The 25,517-nt window shown below is 47.3% G+C and overlaps 1 protein-coding gene across 4 annotated transcripts in view; it reads right to left on the reverse strand.

Moving 5' to 3' along the window:
* ATXN7L1 (ataxin 7 like 1) overlaps positions 1-25,517 on the reverse strand; it is a 270,468-nt gene that overhangs the window by 178,022 nt on the left and 66,929 nt on the right. For all 4 annotated transcript variants that reach the window (XM_030825567.1, XM_030825569.1, XM_030825568.1 and 1 more), the window contains exon 3: positions 3,975-4,079. In XM_030825567.1, coding sequence (XP_030681427.1) covers positions 3,975-4,079 — 105 coding nt within the window. The remainder of the gene's footprint in view (positions 1-3,974; positions 4,080-25,517) is intronic.

The following is a 25,517-nucleotide window of genomic DNA, read 5'->3' on the forward strand; positions in this document are numbered from 1 at the left end:
CCCTGAGGCAGGCAGAGTACCCATTTTACAGATGAAGAAATGGAGGTGAAGAGGGATGAGGTGACCTTCCCAAGGTCGCATGGTTAGTGGGGAAGTCGTGAATTGCTTTGTCTCATTCCAAAGCCCATGTTGTCTCCTCTACATCAACAAAGTTCAAAGAATGTTCTGTGGAACCCTGGCAGGTGAGGGGTGAAAAAAGTCAGGAGAAGGCTGCGTCCATGGGGCTTGGACCCCTGACCTAATTTCAACCTCAACAGCTCTGCTTCCCATATATATTTATAGATTGGGGTCTATATAAGATTCCATTTGAAAGAAAGTTCTGCAGTTAACCACAGGGTGTTGGCCTGTGCCCAAAATCAGGCCAACACCCACCTAGCTTCCAGACATCAGGCAAAGCACTGACCTCCTAAGCCTTAGCTTCCTCAATTACAAAATGCGTATAATATTAACACCCACGTCACAGGGCTGTTGAAAGGATTACATGCTCAAAGGGATGGAGGCTGGGCATGACAGCTCATGCCTGTAATCCCAGCACTTTGGGAGGCCAAGGTAGGCGGATCACCTAAGGTCAGGAGTTCAAGACCAGCCTGGACAACATGGCGAAACCCTGTCTTTACTAAAAATACAAAAATTAGCCAAGTGTGGTGGCGGGCACCTGTAGTTCCAGCTACTCCGGAGGCTGAGGAGAATTTTTTGAACTGGGGAGGCAGAGGTTCCAGTGAGCTGAGATTATACCACTGCACTCCAGTCTGGATGACAGTCTGACTCAAAAAAAAAAAAAAAAAAAAAAAACCCAAAAAACAAAACAAAACAAAAAACAGATATGGAAAGCACTTGGCACGGTGTCTGGCACTCAGCACACTGGCATTCTTATTAACTTGTGGAAAATAGCAAGGCCAGTCCTACAAGGAAAGAGAAAAAAAAAATATTGCTATGGACTGAATGTTTGTGTCCCCCGCAAATTCCTATGTTGAAATCCTACCCGCAATGTGATGGTATAAGGAGGTGGGGACTTTGGAGATAATTAGGTCACGAGAGTGGAGCCCTCATGAATGGGATTAGTGCCCATATAAGAGACCTCAGAGAACTCTTGTTCTCTTTCCACCATGTGAGGACACAGTGAGAAGTTGGGTGTCTGCAACCTGGAAGACAGTCTTTGCCAGAATCTGACCTTGTTGGCATCCTGACCTCAGACTTCCACCCTCCAGAACTGTGAGAAATACATTTCTGCTGTTTATAAGCCACCCAGTCTACGATACTGTTATAGCAGCCTGCACTGACTTAGACAATCATGAAGCTATCGCAGGAATTTTTAGACGCTAAAAAGTACTCCCCACAAAGAGCTGCAATGGTTCTGGCCTCTGCTTTGCACTCTCTCTTGGTCTTGATAAGTGTAAGTTTGTATCCGTACTAGGACACACACCGAGAGCTGAGGGAGGCTTTGGTGCCTCAATTTGCTGAGTTGTAGTCATGTCCCCATGGCTGCTTGTCAGCTGGTTCAGCAAGAAGCTTAAGGAGACTGGGCTTTGAGGGATGAGATCAGTAACCCCAAACCCCCAAACTAATTTACTGGATTGCTCAGAGCTCCCAAAGCCATAGGCTGTCCCCTAAGCTGACTTTTGGCTCTTATGCCAAGAGCCCCAGGGTGGGGGGAGGCAGGTGTATCAGGTCTGCTAAGCCCCAGAGCCTCCTCCCTTGGCAATCTGGGACCTTTCTCCTGCGAAGAATTCTGCAGGGGACAGTGGGGTCCCATGTTTTGGGTCCCTTTCAGGATCCTTCCATCAAAGACTCCAGTGAATTAAGTTCTCAGTGAAGAATTTTTTGGTTTTGTTTTGTTTTTTTGTTTGTTTCTCTTGAGACAGGGTCTTGCTCTGTTGCCCAGGATAGAGTACAAGGGCACAATCATAGCTCACAGCAACCCTGAACTGCTGGGCTCAAGCAGTTCTCCCCCTCTGCCTCTCCAGTAGCTGAGACTTACAGGTATGCCATCACACCTGGCTAAATATTTTTTTTTTTTTTTTTTTTTTTTTAGAAATGGGGTCTCACTATGTTGCCCAGGCCAGTCTCAAACTCTTGGCCTCAAGTGATCCTCCTGCCTTGGCCTCCTAAAGTGCTCGGATTATAAGCGTAAGCCATTGCACCCAGCCCCAGTGAAAGTTTTGATGGCTTACAATAGAATGCAAGCCCCTGTTCCGTGCCTATAACAGCTTCACATCCTTGTGAATTGAGTGAATGAAAATCATATTCAGGATGATGTAGCTTCTGCGTTCTCACAAGACACACAGAAGCACTGGTCACGGAGCTTCTGTGCCTGGTCACTGAACCACTGGCTGGGTGGGACCTTCTTGCCATGGCTCTGCTTTGGATTCTCCACCTGTCATCTCAGCTGGTTGCACCGCCACCAGGCTCTGACAGTTTCTCTTTGGAGAGGTTTAACCCTTTCTCTCTTCCAGGCAGTGGAGAGGGTCATTTGGTACAGAGCACTAAGCAAGAAGGTCAACTTGTGCCAGGCACACGACTTGCTCCTTTCCTGCTCAGTCTGCCAGAATGAACACGTCACAGCTAGACGCACCCACAGAAGTCATCTCCCCATGGTAGGGACAAGGAAACCAAAGCCCTGAGACATCAAGCAAGTAGCCCGAGGACACGGTGCTGGCTGCAGGGAGGGGCAGAAGACTTGGCCTCTGACCAAACCTCCTCACATTGCACTTTCTAGGGCCCTTTCTTTGCCTTGTGCTGGTTTGAAAGTTCTGGACTCACTCCCAGAGGTGCTCCATAAGCCTGAATTCTACACATTATAAACACAAAATATGCCTACAGTATATACACAGATACAGATTATATATATGTAGATATGTATATATCATACACATACATATACACGTTTGCAGTTGATAATTAGTATATAGAGAGACTGTTAAAGAGCTTGGATAAGCTCAACTCCCTTTATTTTATTATAGAATAATGATAACTGAAGAGGTGGGAAAAAGTCAGAAATTCGGAGGGTGAGAAAGGGGAAATGTGTGTAATTTGCAAAAGCATATTCAATATTATAATTGCTTTGACTTTTTTTAGGCACAATAGAATGTACTTTGAAACCTTAATGGTAAGGAGGGCATTCAGATTTTATGTTCATCAAAAGGGAATACAGCTTAAATAAAAAGATTGGGAGATACTGTGCTGGACTCACAGCATATTACAGCTTTGGAAATTGTCTGATCCAATTCCCTGCTATAGATAAGGAAACTTCTACCCAGAGAGGTTAAGTGACTTGACCTCTTGGACTCAAACAACTCTTTAAGGCCAAATGGCTGTTTATTCATCCCCGAGGGGGGCAGCCACGTGGACTTTATCTGTCCTGTCCATGGCAGCTGCATGGTTTGTTGATGACCAACTGAAGGAATTTATTACATCAAGGATGTTTAGAGACAGAAAGCAGTTCCCAACCCCACCTGGGATTTTTTTTTTAACAAGGGGGATTCTTGGGAAAGGTGAATTGGAAATGTAAGGTTTTACTGATGCACCATTTCCTTGGGGCAGCACCCCAGTGGCCCACACACTGGGCTGTGCTTGGCCCCAGCCCTCCTTTTTGTAAGTCTGGGGGGAGACTCTCTCCTGGCCCTCTTTCAGGGGCAGAAAATGTCTGGCTGCAGGAGTGACTTCTTAAGCAGCTCTCCCCTCCCCCTGGTCACCTGCAGAGGCCATCGCCAGGTTGGGCAGAAGGCTTCAGTCTAGTCCCATTGACCGAGACAAGCTGCAGGTTTTCTCTCATTTGTTCTGACAGGACTGCGGATTTCAGCAGGACTACAGCTCCTAAAACAGCCTGCAAGCAGAGGCAGCAGCCCAGGAAGACTTTACCCACAGCCTCAGGCTAAGACAAGACACGGCCAGACCCTGTCGGGGAGGCCAGGGGAAGGCGACTGTCCCCAGGGTGGCAGCTACAGATGTGCCCGACGGTGCAGGTGTCCACTTACCGCAGTGCGACTGGAAAACCTGTGGCTTGACGACCTGGTTACAAGCACTGCACACTACGAGATAGAAGTCGTCATGTGCTGGGTAATGGCCAAATAAGTGCATATCTGTGGGGGAAATGAAAACAAGCGTGTTTTGAAAAAGCAATTAAGTCTCAGAAGGTGTACAGTTTCCTCTTGGAATTTCTTCAAGGACAGTTTTTCAAACACAACAGGCAGAAAGGCAATAATCTTTACTAAAGGGAACTCGGTTTGTCATAGGGCAACTCCCCGCCTCTTAGAGAAGCAAGTGCTTCAGAGAATCCCTCCTCATTTCTCCCCTGGAAATGGACTGCGGCTGCTCCTGATTCAGTCTGTGGTGTCGAGGGGCTGCTCTGAGTCACATGCTATGGGAATCACCCTGTCCTGAGAGAACCCACATGTCAGCTGGGATTCACACACTGAGGCTCTGTATATCTCAGGATGGGGGGAACTCCCCCAAACCCATTCCTGCATAAGCAGTGGTCCCTCAGGGAAGTGAGAGGTGTCTGGCTGGGGACAGAAGAAGTCATTTGGCCTCTGCGGTGCCTGGGTTTCCCCGTCACTTGAGGGACATGCTAAGGCTGAAGGAGTCTGCTGAACAAGTGGCTCATTTGCTGCCATCATTACCCATTATTCATTCAGTAAATATTTACTGAGTGCCTGAATGTGCCAGGCACTGTGCTAGGTGCTGGGAAAAACTGGGGAACAATGAGTTCTCTGCTCTCCTGGAGCTTAACGGGGCAGAAGAGAGAAGCATTAGGCAAACCACCACACAAGTCATCATTGCCTGCAGCTGTGTTAGGGGCGATGGAGGCGATGCACGGGGTCCCTTGGGAGTGTGCAGCAGGTGGCCCTAACCTAGCGTGAGGCAGTGGAGAATGCTTCCCTGAGGAGGGGGCAGGTCATCTGAGACTCCAGGATGAGTAGAGGTTAGGGAAGCAGAGGGCCATGCAGGGGGAAGGCGGAAAGTTTGAAGCTGAAGCCAAGAAGGAGGCTCTGTGCACGGAGGGAGTCTTGGCGCCTCTTGGCTGGAAAAGAACAGGGGAAACAGCAGGGTGAGGCTGGCCAGGCCCAGAAGCCATGAACCTTCCATGCCCAGGTGAGGATTTTGACTCTGACTTTAAGAACAATGAGAAGTACCGGGTCTTTTTAAGCAAAGCAGTGACGTGATCAGGTGCATACTGTTAAAAGATCAGTTACGTGGCAATACCTCCGAGACAGTGAACACGTATGTACATGGATGTTCACAGCAGCATTACTCAGAAGAGCCAAAAAGTGGAAACAACCCAAACACCCACCAATTGATGAGTGGATAAACAAAATACCACAGAACATTATCTATCCACTGAAAGGAATAAGTACTGATCTGGGCTACAGTGTGGATAAACCTAGAAAATATTAGGCTAAATGAAAAGAGGCAGACACAATAGGTCACATATTGAATGATCCCATTTATATGAAATGTCCAGAATAGGCAAATCTATAAAGACAAAAAGGAGGTAAGTGCTTGCCTGGGGTTGGGGGGCCTGGAGGAATTTGAGGGTGACTGCTAACAGGTATAGAGTTTCTTTTTGAGTCAATGAAAATGTTCTAAGATCGATAGTGATGACAGTCACATAACTCTGAGAACAGACTAAAACCCACTGAACTGCACACTTTAAATGGTGAACTGTAGAGTAGGTGAATTATATCTCAGCTGGGTGTGGTGGCTTACACCTGTAATCCCAGCACTTTGGGAGGCAGGATGATCAAGACCAGCCTGGAAAACAAAGTAAGACCCCATCTCTACAAAAAATATACAAAAATCAGCCAGGTGAGGTGGCTTGTGCCTGTAGTCTCAGCTACTCAGGGGGCTAAGGTAGGAGAGTTGCTTGAGTCCAAGAGGTCAAGGCTGCAGTGAGCCATGATCATACCACTGCACTCCAGCCTGGGCAACAGAGTGAGACCCTGTTTCAAAAAGAAAAAGAAAAGAAAAAAATTATCTATCTATCGTCTATCTATCTATCTATCTATCTATCTATCTATCTATCTATCTAGGCAACAGAGTGAGACCCTGTTTCAAAAAGAAAAAGAAAAGAAAAAAATTATCTATCGTCTATCTATCTATCTATCTATCTGACAAAAAAAGGCCAGTTACGGGAAACCCATGGTCACATCTTGTGCACCACCGGGTGGAGACAGGGCTCTGGCAGGCACCTCCACCCTGCCTCCTTTTAGCTGACTGGCTTTCAGAGGGCAGCCGTGAACACTGGCAGGGGTGATAGAGGAATTAAACCTCCTCTGGTTGAGAACCCCCACAAGCCGTCATCTGCTAGATTCAACCTGTGTCTTTAATGAAACCCCTCAAACACGATGGTTGCCCCAACCGCCATCCTAGGCCAGAGGAGGGGAAGGTTCGAACCCAACAAACACCTAAGGGAGGCCCCTAGGCTCTGTGCTCCGTTCCCAGAGCAGCCCTGCTGCTTCAAGGGAAATGGAACTGGCAGGTTTATCATAGGCAAGGGGTGAGGCCTCCACTTGCCCTGAAGGAAGCCTGTGACTGAAAGAGTGGACCAGGCCTGTCTGGAGGCAGGTGACTCACACTGTAGTCGCCTCCCCAGGTTTCATGTGCCCGAGGTGGCTGCTTGCCTCATGGAGGGTGACCAGGACACAGGCCCAGCTGTATTTTAAAGGGCGTGGCCTGTCATCCCCCTCATCTCTCCCTACTGCCACTTCTAAGACTGGCACACACTGTCTTCTGGGAGTTGCTGGAGGGGAGCGTTATTAGTCAGGGCCTGGTAGGCAGGTGGGAGTTCTGTGGGAAGAGAGGCTGAGACAAGAGCCCAACACCCTGTGGGCAGGCAGGACCCTCAGTTCAGAGCCTCAGAGCCGTGGAGATGACCCTTCTCGGGCCTTAACTGTTGACACAACTCTTGATTTGCTTTTAATTTACAGGTTATTTTTGTAACACATACTCATTTTTTAAAAATAAAACAAAAGGGATCCAAGTTCTCCAAAGATACATTTGAAAAAATACAGAAAAGCCAGAAGAAATCAAAGAAAAATACCATTACTAGAAAACTTTATTAACACTCTGCATCTCATTTCGACTTAAAGTCACATTTTATATCCAGGAACAGGTAAAACCGGGGGCTGATGAGGGCTACAACTTACTTATTTATTCAATAAGCATTTATTTGGCTGCCTGACATCCTTTCTGCAACAGGTCAAGCTATGAAGGAATATAAGGTGACATTAAAAATGAAAACAACAACAACAAACCAAACCAAGCATTAACAAAAATTTCTTGAACATCTACCCTTGTGCCAGAAACTGCCGAGTGCTGGGAAGCTGAGACTAGACACTGGAGGGTGGGGAATTTGTCCCTGCACCTTTGTCTTACATGCTGGGTGACCTGTCGAGGCCTGCCAGGCTGCCACTGACGCCCCATTCTTCTGTATTCCTCCAGAGACCTGCAGAGCCCATCCTGTCTCCCCCACCCCCACAGTCACACACATCTGTTTTGTCAGTGAGCGGAAGGTAAAGGTTCAGCTCCTTAGAGACTGTGGCCACCTGGAGGTATGTTCCCCTCCAGGCCTTTCCCATTGAGACTTTTCCTAGTTTCCCTCGAGGGCAGTGTCAACCTTGTACATGTCTGCTCTGAGCATGTCTCTTGTGGAAAGTGAGAGGACCTGGGAGTCTGCTTGATTATTCCTCAGTGAGTCAACCTTAGGATCTCCTCTACAGGCTGCCCAGGTCCTGAGGGCCCTGCCGATGGGGAGCAAGGACAGGCAGCTGGCTCCCAGGAAGACCACTTCACATGGCTAGGTGTTCACAGGCAGTGTGCTGTTCCATTAGAGCAACGTGGGCTGGGGGACAAAGCAGGGAGGGAGGGCAGGGAGAGAGGAGAACTAATGACAGGCATAATGCTGGCACTCTGCTAATTAATTCTCTTTCCTTCCCGCTCTCTCTAATTTACCCCCAAGCAAAACATTCAGTGCAGTTAAAAACAGTGGTGAGCTGAAGTGGGCTAGTACCAGCTTGTGAGAGCCAAGCATACATGTCGTTTTCCAATTTCATGTTTAGTGTCATCATGGCAGTAGCTTGAAATCAGCCGTGGTGGAAGTATTTACACCAAGGAAATGGGCAAACACTACAAATCAGGCTTTTTGTCTTTCTTTTGTTAAATATTTATTGGTGCACCACTGAATAAAAACGGACAAAAAAGTGAAGAGTGAAACCACCTGTAATGCCACCACCTAGTGATAACCACTGTTGACATATTAATATATATCTCTCCAGATTTGTGATGTGATAACGTTATCTTAGTTAATTTTCATAATGAACCTGCAAAATTGTCAACATCTCCACTTTCCAGGCAAGGCAACTATAGTAAAGTAATTTGCTTGCAATCTCATGGCAGTGATTTGTAAAAAGTAGCATGAGATTCCCAGATACTCTGACTCTAAAGCCATTTCTCTTTTCTCAGCAAAATGCTTCTTACGTAGAACAACATCCCATTTCACAGATGAGAAAATCAGTTTGGAAGGACTTCCTGGATGACTAACAGGCTGTCCTGAGGCTCTGAAGGGGCTGTTGGCCTGGGCACTGGCCTGGGGTCAGAAGGTGAGGTTGGGAGCACAGGGCTCATTGCTGAGCCTTTCCTAGGGTGAGTGTCCTCATCTCTGAAAATGGCTAACAGTCTCTGCTTCATGGGGTTGCTGTGATGACTCCTAAACACTGCTTGGCCTTGTACCTTCTTCCAGGAGGGACTCAGGAGAGAGTATGCAGAAAGCTTTCATCATTACCTCTCTTATTTTTAAAAGTTCACTAGTTCCCTCCAACGCAGAGTCCTTGCTCCAAAGGACTCTCCCCCATGACATTTCATAGCAGACCTAGGAAGGCTGATCCCTCTGACTGCAGAACTTCATGTGTGTGTATGTGCACATGTGTACACATGTGGACAGAGGAAGGCTGAGAGCCACTGGGAGGCTTCTCTAGGCTGTGGCTGAATGCCAAGAAAACGTGTGCCCAATGAAGCGGAACTTTGTCCAAACACAATGTTCAACCATCTCCCAAAGAGACAAAGCCAGACCTGTCTGCTTTGCCCAGTTTTGTCACCACAAATGGATAAACTGTGGATTAGATAGAGTGCTAGCACCACAGCATTATCACAGAGTGATCTGGTCACCCTCTGGCCTGATCACAGGCCGGGAGGAGGCAACTCCACTAATTCCATTTTTCAGATGAGAAAACAGAGGTACATTTGCTTCTGGGTCAATATTTTTAGTTTTTGACCCCAACCCACTATAGACATGTATTCATCCATCCATCTACCCATCTTTCCATCCACCCACTCACCCCACTCATCCACCCATCTACCCATCCATCCACCCACCCACCCCACCCATCCATCCACCTATCCATCCGCCCATCCATCCATCCATCATCCATCATTGAAACATGTGGTGTACACGCCGATATCTTCTGTTCTGTTCTATTCATTTCTTCTTATTTTACTCTATTCTATTTCATTTAAAAAATGCTCATTCAGCTCCCTAAATTAAGTTCAGGACTGTTTAATGGGTTACAACTCAAAGTTTGAAAAACACTCTTCAAGGCACTGTAGTGAGAGGCTGAGCAGAGTCTGAGAGTTAAGTTGGGATTTAAAGTGATTTGAGCTGGTCCTCAGTGGTTATCCAAGAGCCTGAAGCCAGAAACTGAATCATTAGTGCCATTATGCTGCAGCCAGCTAGAACCAGCTCACAAGAGCTGAAAATGTGCAATTCTTCCCAACTCTGCATTCAGTGATGCCATGTTGGTAGCTTGAATCAGCCAAGGTGGGAGTATTTACACGATGGAAATCGGCATCCACTACAAACCAGGACTTCTTCCCTCAGAGAGCTGGTTGTTAAAACATTTACACCAGCACTTCACTGACTAGTGTCCCCTTCTAGCATCACTGCTTCCTGGCTCGATTTCTCCAGCTATAAAATGGGAAATTAAATTCATCATGTACCATACTGGGATGCAGACAGGTTTTATGAACTGAAATGGAAATCATTATATTAATTTAAAATTATGGTTACCACATCAACTATTGACCTAAGAACTTATGCCCAACAGAGCCAGGTAAACCAGTTGATCACTTCCTGTGTCAAATGAACACACAGAGGCTATAAACTGTCATGGGTGGGGTGGGGGATGGGAAATTAGGTTACTGGAGTTCTTTCCAATGTCTATTGACTTAATGCTTACTCATTAAAGATTATTCAGGATATTACTCACAGATCAGGCTTGTAGCATTAAACCAGGGCTGCTTATAAATTTATCACACTCTTCTCAGTGCCTCTGTTTCAAGCAAGCAGCCCTCCACTTCCCTTACTGAACTTCTGGTACAATTTCCATTCATGGCAGAGTCCATCACATTCACGTTATCAGCTTGGTCTGGCACTCAGCCTGCTTCCCAATAGCACTGAGGTTCTCCCAGGCCTCTGTCCACTCTCACAGCCTTCCTCCCCCTGAAATCTGCTTCCCACACCCCCAGGTGGCAGAGGAGGGAGGGATGCAACAGAACTCAGATGTGACGTAAGGAGACACAAAGTTTGGGACAACAGAATGGTTTCTACAAAAGTAAAGTACTGACTGACTTCCCAGTGTAGTTGGTAAAGTGCTTCTGAAGTCAACACTGAAAAAGAAACTGGCAGCATGGGAGCAGCGTTTTATTCCAGATAAACAGCCTTCTAGAGAGAACACTTTTGACAAGCAAAGTCATGTGTTTATAAACTTTAGTTTATATCCAATATTCACTTTTGAAAATGGTTACAGTTAAGGAAAAGGCAGGGTGACATCTCCAATTCTCTATTTACACAGGACTTGTTTCTAAGATGGGAAGACAGCTGGTTTTGTGGATTCAGGATCAAGCTAGATGCTGCGTGCCTTTGAATTTGCCCCTGGATACCTTCCAAAGCTCGAGACTTTGACATTATGAAGCAACAACTGGTGAGAGCTCAAATGATGAAAACCTTAAGAGAGACTAAATAAGGCTTGATTCCTCCCTTTTGCAAGCAGGAATTCCAGGTGAAGCACCAGATGTACAGAGAAGCTGCAAGAAGCAGACACTGCTTTGAAGGCAGTTGGACAGCCTATTGGCAATCAGTGATATCTACGCTCGCCATAGAGAATCCCGTGGTGGGAAAAAAGAAGACGGCAAGACAGACAACCTTAAATTCTAGTTTCTTGGAAAAAATAACAAAGCTCCTGAAAATGGCCTTAGATTTCAGGGTTGTGAAACTACCTCAGTCACTATAGGAATTACAAAAATGTCAAGATGGCATACGCTATAATGCTATAGCTATTAACATAATTTTATACAATTTAGACATTATGCTTTTCATTTTAACTTACTCTAAAAGGTATTGTAATGAAAAAAACTGGGGTTGTATTTATGTTAATTTAAACATTCCAAGCTCTTTCCAGGAAGGTAGATGTGAGCTCTACCTAAAAAGTAAGTCTTAGCTGGGCGTGGTGGCTCATGCCTGAAATCCCAGCACTTTGGGAGGCTGAGGCAGGCGGATCATGAGGTCAAGAGATTGAGGCCATCTTGGCCAACACAGTGAAATCCCGTCTCTACTAAAAATACAACCATTAGCTGGGCGTGGCGGTGCACGCCTGTAGTCCCAACTACTTGGGAGGCTGAGGCAAGAGAATAGCTTGAACCGTGAGGCGGAGCTTGCAGTGAACAGAGATCACGCCACTGCAATCCAGCCTGGCAACACGGCAAGACTCCGTCTCAAATAAATAAATAAATACATAAATAAATAAATAAATAAATAAAGTCTCTGCTCACTGGGAGTTAACTGGACCCATAGATCTCGGTAGGACCTACGGATGTGACAAACCTGTGACAATGGCCAGAGGACCAGGTGCTATTGAACTTCCTTGGAAAACTATCAAAAAACTGTGCTGGTGGCTGACAGTGGTTTTGATCTGTGGGCTTCTGCTTACATGAACTCAGACAGGCCAAATTCCTGAGAAGAACAGCAACCGTAGTTCAAGGATATGTGATTCACTCCAAGCAGATTCAAATCTGGACACAGAATGGCTGGTCCTAAGAGTCTTCCTTTCCCCTAATAATCTTTATGTGCTTATTATACTGTATTAATTTTTCTTTTTGCTATCAGAGTTTTCAGTTGCATTTTAATCACTTCACAGTGCATGGAAAGCTTAAGGCAATGTACAAAGATGTTTCTCCTTTGCTCTGACAGAATGATTTTATTTGTTCCCCAACTCTAAAATCTCCTTAAATTCATACAGCAAAACAAGCTGGGGTCTGAAAATGACCTCAGACTCGACATCTCCTACTTCCCCAGCAGAATGTTGAGCTCTCCTCTAGGAAAATGTGATCAGTTTCTGTTTCTCAGATCTCTGGAAACCAAGGACTCCACTGTGAGAGATTCAAAATCAGTGAAATCTGCAAAGGGAAAATGAAGGAAGAGAACTAGAAAAGCAAGCAGCAGCCGTGAGCTCCCCAGCATCAAGGGGAGTGAGCGCGCGGGTGTGTGCAGGCGGCAGCAGCAAAGCTTTTCTTCTTTTGCAGACCAATGGCTAAAATGACTCCTGGCCTCTTCCTGCCAAGGCTAGGCTGGAAGGCATCCCCTCCCTGGCTACAGCCCAGAGCCGGGCCTGGTAGCAGGTCGGTGCTGAGAAACACAAGGGGCAGGTGGAAGCTCCTCATTAGGCTGCATGAACAGGATGTCCCCGCCGGACCCCAACCCCAACCACCCAACAAAACACGACCACACAAGACAGTCTCAGCCCCACTTCCTCAGGAGAAGGACCTTTAAAGACCAGCATTCAAGGTGTATGGAGGCGAAGGGGCTGCACTGGGTCCCCAGGATGCTTCCTTAGGCCTCAGGTCTTGCCCAGAGTTGAGAACAAAAACTATGAAGGATGGGCCTTAAAAATGCAGTGCCTGCTTGCTGGGCCCTGGAGTTTGGAAGCCCAAGTTCAAATTTGGCATTTGGCTTATAATCCTCTCTAAGCTTGTGTTTCCACACTTGGAATTAGATGACTTATTTGTGAAGGGGCTGGCACACAGAAGGGATATAAAAAATAGAACATGTTATTATCCGTGGCCTTCTTCTCATCTCTCCCACTCACCTGGCCCCTCCTCACGGAAGCCTCCCTCTCCCCTCCCGGTGCACCCTCACTCGGCAAAGCCCGGCAGCTTTCCTAAGGCTGCTGTGGAGTGGCTGGTTTATGTCTCTGACTCTCACCAGACGGGAATCTTCTGGAAGACAGGAATTGTGACTTATCGCCCTTGCTATCTCCATAGCCAAACAGTCTGGCACGTGGTAGCTGCTTAATCAATGGTAATATGTTAACTAGGCTGAGGTTCCCAAGAAGTTGATTTATTTTCCATACTCATTCATTTTCTCTTCTCTCGAAAGGGGAAGTAGTAAATGATAATAAATTGCCCTAATATCCACGCTGCTACCTAAGATTACGAGGTCAATAATTGTCTCTATTTATTCACTCTTTGAGCTCCTTGGAAGATAAGTACTAAGGGAATCTAAGGCATGATCCAGGTGAGCCGTCAGTGGAGAAGTGGTCTATTCCTGTGCCCACCATGCCAAGTGCATAAAAGCTGCTCCTTCCCCCCGCCCCATGGCAAACACAGCTACTCTGCACTCAACAAGGCCCCCTTCAGAGCCAGTGTTTGGGATGGGCTTGGGTGTTTTTTGGATGCTCTCTCTGGTCCCATTTTCTGCTTCCTGACTTTGGGCTGCCATTGACATCTAGACTGTGTGTGATCCTGGGCCCGGAAGATCTAGACTTCTCTCTCCCCTTCCTGTTCCAGCTCTGCACTGTCTGACACTGGGCCAGCATGCAGGGGGCTAACTGAGGGCACACGCTGGCAATCTGAGCCCAACCTGGCAGAGATCTGATTGGCTAGACAGTGATGACCTTGGTAGCCAAGAGAATAACTGCGCAAAGGGCACCCCTTGGCCTATGCCTGCCTAAGGCTCATGCATATCTTCATCTTCCCCACCCTATCATAGTTCCATTCACAGTAGGAGCTAAGCAGAAGTCTTACTTGAAGATCTCCTTGTAGGCAACTGAATTCAGCCTTCTCTCTGACACTTAAGTAGACTTTGGAATCAAAAAATAGCTACCCTGAAGTATACTGAAGAACTTGACGTCCGCCATATTGCTTCTTGAGATTCACATGCTGAGAGGCTTTTCTTCTATTTGGATGAAAAAAGATAGGAATCTCAGGCGAAGAAATGGGGTGGATGATCAGTTGTCTGTGGGAGCTAAAACTCTGTATTAAGGGCTCTCATAGCTCCGCTAAGGCTAGAACAATGATGAGAAACGCAGTTCTCACTAGGTCTTCTGTTACTGTTTAGAGATTTTAATTTAGAAATGGACCAAATAGCCTCAGGAGGGGCCAGGCAGCAGCATCCATCTACCACAGACAGAGATGCACCACCTGTCCCAACACAGTATTCTGAGATTTCTTGGATAACACGTTGCAGGACTACACCAGAAGATAGTCCATAAAGAAGCCCTCCTGCGGTGCCTTGCAAGTGCGGGAATGTGACATTTGTAAAGGCACAAGGAGAGGCCTTTGCCAGTGGGACTGCATCACAGCAGGCCTCAGCTATCAAGCTGTTACTACAAATGTCATCCAGAACATGTGATGGAGACCACATGAAAATGCCCACTCCAGAAAATTCCCCCATAGTGTTGCACACACCAACCCCCGCTCAGTGGTGGAGGGTTATATCAGTGTTCTGCTTGAAGATTCAAGGATGAAGAAGAGACACACTGCTCGGAATCCCTGAGACTAGAGTCCAGGAATGACAGGAGATCCCATCGCTGATGGTCTTAATGGGTCCTACTGGCCATGGTGGACTCCTATTCAGAGGGTCTCAGACAAGAGACCTCTGATCCTGTGGCATTTGTTAGTGTCTCCAAGAGGAAAGCAGAAGTTGGTTCTGGCTGTGACGGATCTCTAACTGGCAAAGCGATTGCGACTTTTTTTTTTCTCCCTATGGAACGCCTTTAGTTAAGGCTATTGGAGCCCCACAAGCCCCTCAAGATTACAATAATCGCCCAAACGATGCTGCCAGAGCTCAGAGGTAAACGGGCCATTTGGCTCCTTTGAGGTCAGTGTCCACTTGGGAGAGCCAGAAAACAGTGGAAAGGAACTGTGTAATGTCCCTGGGAATCGGTGTTCAAAGCACTCCAGCCACCGGGACAACCAGACTACAGAAGCTGCTGACAGATATCCCAAGGCATTCTTCCAGGAATGGGGGCTTATAAAGGGAGCCAGAACCACCCCAGCTGGACTGGCTACCGACTGCACCAATGCTGCTGAGGGACAGAAATACACTTTTGCTCTAAGGGAACAGAAAGAAGCACTGGGGCATCTCAGCACATCCAGGCCCCTCAAGCCAGTCGTATGTTCCTGGAAGACCACTTTGAAGGTGCTGGGGCTTAAAGCACAAGGGCCCAGGAGTTAAAACTCCCCCACAGAAGAGCTACAAAAAGTTGTTTTAAGGTAATGGAAAATAAGATCGATCAGCTAGAGGAGAAAAATCACAATGTCCTTAATCACAAGTCAAGCATGAAACTAGTTATGGGCCAAAGAAAAAAGGGACACTGTTGGCAAGATTCATGAGGCCCTGTGATCAGGCCCCAATCCCTGGATTCCCAGCTTCAGTTTCCACCAAATCCTCTTTCACCGCTGCCCATCCCCGACTCTTCCCTCCATACTTGCCAAAATCCTACGTATCCTTCAAGGTCCAGCTTGGTGTAAACTCCTTCAGGGAGCCTTCTTCAATTCCCGCAGAAACAACAAACACTTTCTCTGTATTTGCACGCTCCTCTGCATCTTAGTGCTGCACTTAGCCCACTCTGTCTGGTGTTTAAAGATAGTGGTGGATATGGCTGTCTTTCCCATTTGTACACTGTTTTATATACAGATTCAGACATTTATCAGTCAAAAGTGAAGACTGCCAGAAACGTGCTCAAATGCTTAAAAAAGCACCAATGAATCAAAGCTGCCTTAGACTAAAGAACCACACAGGAAACTTAGCTGGGCAGCTGTGGGGTAGTGGAATGAGCAACAAATTCCTGCTCTGCCTCCAGCTGGCTGTGCAACACAGGGCAAGCCACAGAACATCTCTGAATCTCCCTTTCCTCTTCCAGAAAACAGTGTCTTACCTCCCCTGTAAGGTTGCTGCTAGGATTAAATGAGATAACTTACGCCAGTGATAGCATTTTATAGGTACTCAATTAAATGCTCAAGAAATTTAGCTGAATTTTAGCCTGAATTAGCTAAGTAAAAACCCAAAGACCCTCAAAGGAACACTATTTTACAGAGGCAGCCCAGTGTTATGCTTAGAATGCAGGTTCTGGAGTCAGATCGCCTAAACTTGAATTCTAGCACCACCTCCTTGGGAAATTTCTCTGGGCCTCAGTTTCCTCATCTGCAAAATGGGTGGTAATAATAGGGTAGTTGTCAGAATAAAATGGGATAACACATGTCTGATGTCTGATACTTGGGATGCAGTCAATACATACTGTTTAGAATCAGATTTTGCATGGTGGGATTTAAAAAAACACAGAGCAAAACAGTTAGTATGAAGTTTCAGTGGAGCAAAACAGTTAGTATGAAGAATGAAATCACTGTTAAAAGTCACCAGACCTTGAACTTCCAGGCTTCTAAACCACACGGTGAGCAAACAGTAGATGAGGGCTTCTCAAAGTGTGAATACAACCTGTAACTTTCTTGCCAAACACAGATGACTAGACCCCATCTCAGATCTAGGAAATCAGATTCTCTGGGGTATGGAGTGGAGCAGAATGCTTTTTAAGCAAGCTCCTCAAGTGATCTGATAGCTCCTAAACTTAGCCAATCATTGTCCTATCATGATCACTACTGAAGTGGAGACACCCACTGATATATTCCAGTATTAATGTGGTAATATGGAACTTCTTGCTAGTTAAAAGATTTTGTTAGCTAAGGGGAAAGAGTGTTCTGTACATGTAGGGGTACTGAGGGTACACCTGGCACACGGTTCAGTTTGCCCCTCTGAATCACTTCTACTTGTGAGCTCTTTGGATATATGCGTTGGAGGCCCATGAGCTCAGTGGTGTGCTGGAGCCGAAAGGAGCTGCTCATGACAGCCAATTGTGCACATCTTTTCCCAACTTCATATTTAGAGACTTCACATTGGTAGTTTGAAATTGGCACAGTGGGAGTAGTTACACCTTGAAAATTGGCAAACACTGCAAATCAAGGCTTTTACATTTCTTCAGAGAGCCAGTGTATTGGCACACCACTGGTTCTCGTCCATAATAAAGTTCTGTGCAGGAACCCAAACTCGATGGAATGTGGCCCACGGCATTAAATTTAGGTCCGGGGAAGGTTTGGGGTCACTTAAAGCCTGGTGTCTGAAAACCTTCCTAAGATGCTAATGATGTTCTAGCATTTTAATCTGCATAGCTTGGCTCAAGAGAAAACTTCCCTTGTGCTCTGTGGTCATACTCTAAATCCCAGCCTTGGGCCAACCATCTAGCAAACTGCAGTCTTGATACCCAAGTGGAACGAGTCAAGGCATAGACGCTTCAGGGCCAATCCTTCATCACCATTAGAAAAGCAACCCTGTTCTCCCGAGGGCTGCCCAATGGCCTCCATATCTCAGTAAACCGATCTATAATATGTGGATGGGGCAGAGGTTCGACAATCAATCTCTCATCTCTGGGTTCAGAGGTAAGGTGGTCTAGCTAAGCATCAGCCCCCACTCCCCAGCCTGCTGTTCAGACACCCCCAGCTGCCTTTTAAAAGGTCACCCATAAGGAGCCGTAAGCCCTGCAGTTGGCCCTGTTTCAGCAGATACCACTGGGGAAATACAGACCTTTCCTTTAAATTCCTCCACTCAGCAGTCAGGTGAGTCAGGGATAATTCAATCCAATTTCCCAGTAAATCCTACTATGCTCTGGAAGGACATGGTTTGAAAAATCTATTTTTGTGCTTTTATTTACTTAAGGTCTGCATGCCTGAGGAAGCTTTTTCATAGTGCCATCAAACTGCCTCTCACTTACCAGGAAAAACAGAGATCCCACCTTTCTGTAACACCACCAGCCCAGCCACAGAGTCCAGAGGAACTGCAGCTCCAGGCCCTTAATTCCCAGCAGCAGAAGCCTCCCTCCAGCACCCTGCACAGCAGCCTGGCTCTAGCGTGGGGCTTGGGCTCATACAGTTTTGTTTTTCCCGGTTTAAATGAAGTTTCTGATTCAGAGGCATGACCTGTCTCTATGGGGTTTGTGTCTGTGATTCTAGCAGCTTCATAGTGTAAACTGCTGGGGTCAGGGCTGGGTATCTCTGGATGGTCCCATCTTTCTAGAAGGGTCAAATGCCCACATGAGAAAACAAAACCCCTTCAATTTATTCAGGACTTGGAGTTGTCTGTATTGGTAAACTTAGACTGTCCCACATCTACTTTCTACCCCTGTGTCAAATCCATCAGCCAGCCAACTTCAACTTAGACTCTTAACAGGACTCAATGCAACACACGGGCTTCACTCTCCACCTGCCCAGCAGTGGTGGGTTGTAGAGTGGCCCCTACATTGCCATGGGAGGCCAGGGAGGGCAGTGGGCTGAGGCAGAGGTCATCCGTGCATCCACACCACAGGGTTCTGAAAGAAATGGCCAAGGGCCCTTCTTCTCTGCCCTAGCTCTTTGTCAGCTCCCCTGGGAGCGTGGCCTGCTGGGACCCCATGAGTCAGTGCTCCCCTGCTGGCCCCACCCTGATGTCCAGGATCCTATCTGGTGGAGGGACGGCTCCAGCCCTGGCTGTTGTGAGAAGGTGGCAGGACTTGAGCAGTATCCTCGGTGCTCTGGGCCTTTATCACTAACTTTTCAAGGCATGAGACCTCTCTGGGGCCCTAGAACACCTTCCACCTTTACTGCTGAGGTAGGGCAGCGGGACAGGTTAATGGGTCCATACCTAACTGTGCATTGGAATCTTTCAGGAGCTCTTAGGGGACAGATGACTGGGTTCCAGCCAGCCTGACTGAACTGGAAATTCTGGATATGCATCCATTGCAAGAATCTGCATTTTGGAACAAGGTTTTCCAGGTAACTTTGATGCAGCTGTTCAACCCGGCACTGGCCTAGACTTCCCCAAGGGTACCTTCCCATAGGAACAGTCTATGATTTTATCTATTTCCACGCAGTTAAGAACTGGAACAGGGAAGGCTCAGGGGTGAGAATCATGTGCTTGATTTGCCTCTCCAGTGATCAGAGATGGGACTCTAATACTGTCCCCTCTCTGAGGCGGCTAAGTGGTCCAGGAAGGAACCCTTCAGAGGTAAGGGACTGAGAGCTGTGTTCAATAGGGTTTGTGTCCCTGTCCCCTCCCTGACTCTCAGTGGGCAGGACTTCTACTAGCCTTGGCCAGAGGGAGAGAAATGGGCATCCCTTAGTCAGGGTGCCTCCACCTGGCCAAGCTCCAGAGGCTAGAAGGGGGTGCCCAGCTTCCTTTCTGGCCTTTAAGCAGAGTCTTCCTGGATGCCCTGTTAGGTCCCTCAGGGTGTCTTCCCAGAAAAGCCCTTCAAGACAGGTGACAGCCATGCTGAGACCAAATCAAACCAGGAAAGCAAACCCAAAACTCAGATATGAATAGAGGGGAAGGGTCTAGCTGTCTTGCTTCCAAAAAGGCCTGATTAAGAAGGGACTCCTGAGCCTGGCTGTCCCAGACATGTGCGTGTACGGGTGAAGAGCCAGCATAACCCACCCTGCCCCAAGGTAAGGTTCAGAACATGGGCTGTGTTCACAAGAAGGAAGCTCTTGTTGGAGGTGAGTGGAAACATCTTAGGGAAAATTAGCCTCATTCCAACTAACAAGGAAGGGGAAGCATTTCAGGGTAGCCCTAGAAATAAATTTGCATGCTCGCCTGACATTTCAACAAACACTTATTCTGTGTGTTGGGTGCTGGCCTGGGGCTAGTCTATGACAGATCCTCAAGGGGAAGATGTATTGATAAAATAATATTATTGAAAAAACATCAATCACAGCAGCTGGCATTTATTGAGTATTTACTCCATGTTAGGTACTGTGCTAAGTGCTGTTCATTGATTGTTTCATTTAATCCTCACAGCAGCCCTGCAGGGGTGACATTATCTCTATTTTATAGATAAGGAAATGGAAGCTCAAAGAGGTTAAGCTATTTGGCTCCCAGTCTCACAGTTTGGGAATGCTGGAGCCAAAATCTGAACTCAAGTCTGCTGTATCTTAACTCTTAGGACATTGTACCTTTTTAAAGAGGAGGGCAGCTGGGAGAAAGGGAGACAGGCAGGCAGGGAAGTAACAAGAACTCTGAGGTCAGTTATGAATAAACACCCATGGTGTAGCATTTACCAAATGTCCAAGAACCAATAAAGAACAGAAGCTCCTGTCTACAATGAGGATAAGCTAGGGTGACAACATACACACTTAAAACAATGAACGAGCCGGACAGTAGAGTGAGCTGATGTAATGAAGGGCTAACCTGAGCCAGACAGAGAATGGGATGGCATAAAGTGACATGATTAAACAGGCAGAAAGGGCAAAGTGTGCTACAGGAGGGAGCCATGAGCTCCGGCTAAGGTGCCAAGGGCTTTCTCCATAAGGGGCCTTCCTGGGGGCAGGCGAGAACTTGCCAGGGGCCTTAGTGCTGTGGGGTGGGAAGGAGAACGCCAGCTGCTCAGGACTTGGTAAGCTGGATATGCAGGAAGTTCAGGGGGCTGGCAGCTAGTGGCACTTGTGCCAGTGGGGAACCTGGGGCGACTCAGTGTGGGAAACAGGAGGTTGCTGGTCTCACCCACTGCCCTCATTTACTCACTCATTTATCCAACACTTATTTATTGTCATTGATTATATGCCAGACACTGGGGTACACAGAAATGAATGCGATGATTTATGCCCTCAAGGAGCTCACAGATCATGAAAAGAGACAGGGCGAGACTCACAAGCCCACAGTACACTTGGCAAGTGATAAACAGGACTTGTGCGTGGCTCATGCTGCGGCAGAGCGCAGGGAGAGCTTCACCAGGATGACCGCAGAGTCGGTTCCTGAAAGATGAGCACAAGCTTCCAGGCAGTCGCAGGGGGAGGGGTAGCCCAGGTTGTGGGAACAGCAAGAGCAAAGGCAGTGCGGTGAGATGTGCTGGCCTGGTGAGGGTGCCACACGTGGGTGAGTATAGCAGGGAATGAGGATGCTGGGGGGAAGGGCAGGAGATAAGGCCAGAGAGGTGCGAGGCAGGGTTTTACCACGTGCTCATGAGTATGAGAGAGAGAATGCAGAGAGCAGTGATCGGGTGTTTGTTTTGGAAGCAATGCTGAGCTTGCTGGAACAAGGCTGGAGGTGAGAGGGCTGCTGCAGGGTCTGGGGCTACAGGGACAGAGAGGACGCAGGACCCAAGAGACATTCATTTGGAACTGAACACTGTGGGAAATGACTTAGAGCTTTCTGGCTTGGCCTACCAGGAAGAGGGGAAGATAGATGGGAATGCAGGTTACATGATGCTAGAGACTGAACTGCGTCCCCCTGGATTCCTGTACTGAGACTCTAGCACCCAGTGAGGTGGTATAAGGAGATGGGACGTTTGGGGAATGATGAGGTTTACATGGGGACCTAAAAGTGGAGCTGGGATTAGTGCCCTTGTCAGGAGAGGAAGAGACACCAGGGCCCTCTCTGCCCAGTGAGTACCCGTCCACTCACCATGCGGGCACCCTGATTGTGGGTGTCAGCCTCCAAAACTGTGAGAAATAAACCTCGGTTGTTTAAGCCACCCAGGCTGTGGTACTTTCTTATAGCAGCCCGAGCAGACTGAGGACATATGGGGAAGAGAGCTTTGTTTTGCAGCCTACTGAGTGTGAGAAACTGATCTGCAGTCCAAGAGGCAAGCTGGGGCCAGAGAGACAGAGTGGGGACATCATGAGCAGGCGGGGGCCAAGCTGGGGTTGTGCACAGTCTCCCTGTGAAACAGTGTTGTCTGACAACAGGGTTAAGGCTAGAATTTGGGGAACACCAATAAATAACAAGAAGATGAGAGGAGGGAAGGGACCAGTGAAGGAAGCTGAGAGGAACGCTCGCAGAGGGAGGAGGTGAGTCATGAGGAAGTGCCCAGGAGGACCCAGCAACAGAGTCAAAGGCACAGAGAAGCCACGTGGGAAGCACTGCAGTGTCCAACACCTCTGACAAGGAGTGAAAGCTCTGGGGAAAAAATAGGGTGTGGAAGTCAACTGGCAGTTGCTGTGGGGGGATGTACAACCAAGAAAGGGTGACTTACTTGTTTCAATTTTAAACAACAAATACGTGAACAGGGCTTTAGTCTGCAAGAAGCCAGCAGAGCCTTCTTTTCCCTTTTGCCATCTTCACCTGGCCTCCTGGGCCAGGGCACGCTGCCATCCAGGTGTCCAGCCAAGCTTCCTGTGCATGGATGACCACCTGTTGCCCCAGGATTTGGCACTGTCCAACTTCCCAGCATAGCTGCCTTTCTGCTGCCCTACCACAATGCCAGCTACATTGGGTGCTGACCACATGCCACACACCCTGCTCCACAAACATCAGTTAGTGTCCCAAAGAACCTCACGAGGGAGACTTGACCAGACCCAGCTTAGAGGTGAAGAACCCAGGCTTTAGAGAAGTCAAGTCACCTGCTTGATGTCATACTGCTGGTAAACGCTGTGCAGAATTTGAACACTGTGTATCAAACTCCACTGTGCTTCCCTGCCTCAAAAGAGCCTTTCATTTCTTCCTTGAAAGAGCTGCCCCACACTGACACAAACCCATGCAGGGCGAGAACAGGACACGCCTTCTGACGCGGCACTCCTGGGTAGACTGTTGCAGGAATGGCGCCCCAGTTGTTTACACCTTCCTATCTTCACACCCTTGGGTGCCCCCTTTTCACATTGATTCTGGGCTCAGTCACATGACTTACTTTGGCCAACAGACCATTAGCAACTGTGACAGACACTTATAAAATACTTATGCACTGGATTTGTGTGCCCCCTCTTGTTCTCCTTGGGACCCTCATGTGGAAAGCCCAGGCTGGGCTGCAGTGGCATGGAGCTGTTCCTGCCCAGACCTCTCCAGACCGAGCAGCCTCCCGACCACCAGACAGGCGAGGGAGGGCCTCTCTGACCATCCAGCCCGGGCTGCGCTATCCACACCAGAAGAAACACCCAGAAGACCCACAGAATCATAGTAAGTAATGTTTACTGTCTTAAGCCATCAAGTTTTGGGGTGGTTTGTTGCACAGCAAAAGCTAGCTAACTGATACAAGTCCTTAAAGAAGGCCTGAGCTAGCATCTCCTTCCAGCTCTGAAGCACTGGAGGATAATTCTTGGATCTCTAGTGTCCACAGACTCTTTCTGCAACGTCAGAACCATCCAAGAATACAGCACTGTCCTTGGCCTGGAGGGTCACTGTGCTCCTAGAAAGCAGGAAAAGGAAGAGGCCTTTATATGCCTTCTCCCCAGGACATACAGGGCCTGCAGGCAGCCCTGGTGGGTGCCAGGTTACTTAGGGACAAGGTGACAGTGGCATGCTTTTGCCATATTGTCCCCAGCCGAGTGTTTTTCCACTGATGTGAAAGGAAAAAGATAATTTCTCTAGTGAGCCCTACTGCAAAGACTCCGAGGCAGCATTTCATCAAAGGGTGCTGGGGAGCACTGGGGAGATAGCAAAACCCAACAACCTCCAGCTCCACTCAGCAAGGAGCTTGCTGCTTCCGTTTCCAGAGAGGCGGAAAAATGAATGAGCACTCAGGAAAGCCAACCTGATCAGTGGCACTTTGATAAGATGACAAAATTGCTCCCTCCTCCAGTCCAAATCCACTCTCTGTGGTGAACTATTATGGGAAGGAAGCATCAACTAATTAGAAGCATCTCTGGGACATGAGAAAAATCAGCACCTAAAATGCCTAAGCAGAGAGAATTCCTTGTTAAGAAGAGAGAAAACAAAACAAAAAACTGCTAGGATGTCACCTTGCCCAGGCATATTTATAAAGGGAGGAGGAGATAAGAATTAATTGGGACAGGAGCTTCTACCCAAGTGACATAAAAGACACAATTATTTTTGCTGCTTTTACAGATCAAGTGCCCCTTCCAGGTGGGGATAGAGCCCTGGCACCACCCACCATTTTGAAAAATGACTTTTAGTCTTTGGTAGTTCTAATTAAGCTTGAAATTAAGATGGTTCTTTTGTTTACTCCCCCTGTTTGGGAAGCTCTAGCCACCTATCAAAAACACCAATGTCTGGATTATTTATTTCTCATTGCCCAACCTATGAGGCATAGAAGAGTTTTATGAAGCCAATATGTGAGGCGTTTCTCCCAAAGAAGAGTGGATGCACCTCCCCATATTGCAGAGCCCTTTTATACTATGGTCCTTTGATAATCTGGATTTTGACAGACAGAACTAATGCCTGACTTGGAGCAGGACAAAGAGCCCTGGAAGTCAGAGGCTTCATTCTTGTCACCCTCTTTCCTTTATAAGCTGTGAGCACTTGGGTAAGTCCCTTGACCTTGAGAAAATTCAATAAAACAAAGGGTTAGTGACTAATACATTACATCCTTTTTAAAAAACAAGTTGTGGTTTAAAAAGCCCCATATAACATGAGATCTATCCTCTTAACACATCTGTGAGTGTATAGTACAGTATTGCTAACCATAAGCACACTGTTGTAAAGCAGATCTCTAGAACTGACTCAGCTTGCACTACTGAAACTCCACACCCACTGAGCAGCAACCCTCCTTCCTCCTTCCTCCGGCCCCTGGCACTCAACAATTCTATGTTCTGCTTCTATGAGTCAACTACCTTAGATACCCCATATCAGTGGAATCAGGCAGTATTGGCCCTTTATGACTGGCTTATTTCATTTAGCACAGTGTCCTCAAGGTTCAAATATATATCCTTACAATGATACTGACATGGTACTCACTGTTTCCATGGTAAGTGTTTACATATATTAACGTATTTAGCCCTCACAGAAACCCTTCGAGGTAAGGCAGCATGATTATCTCCTTTTGATAGATGAGGAAACTGAGGCACAGGGAGGTGAAGTAAGGTGCCTATGCTTACCTGCTGTGTAAGGGGCTCCAGACTCCTTTTTTTTTTTTCCCAAGACAGGGTCTCACTCTGTTGCCCAGGCTAGAGCATAGTTATGCTATCATAGCTCACTGTAGCTTTGACCTCCTGGGCTCAAGTGAGATCCTCCCAACTCAGCCTCCCAAGTAGCTGGGACGAAAGGCACATGCCACCACATCCACCTAATTTTTAAAATGTTTTGTAGAGACAAGGTCTCACTATGTTGCCCAGGCTGGCCTCGAATTCCTGGACTCAAACGATCCTCCAGCCTTGGCCTCCCAAATTGTTGGGATTACAGGTGTGAGCCACCACACCCAGCCCAGACTCCATTCTCTTGAACATAACACCATGTTCTTTCTGTACAGTTTAAAATTTCTATTTTAGCAAGTAGGCTCACA

Source organism: Nomascus leucogenys, chromosome 13 (genome assembly GCF_006542625.1).
Source record: "Nomascus leucogenys isolate Asia chromosome 13, Asia_NLE_v1, whole genome shotgun sequence".
Classification (NCBI taxonomy): Eukaryota; Metazoa; Chordata; class Mammalia; order Primates; family Hylobatidae; genus Nomascus; species Nomascus leucogenys.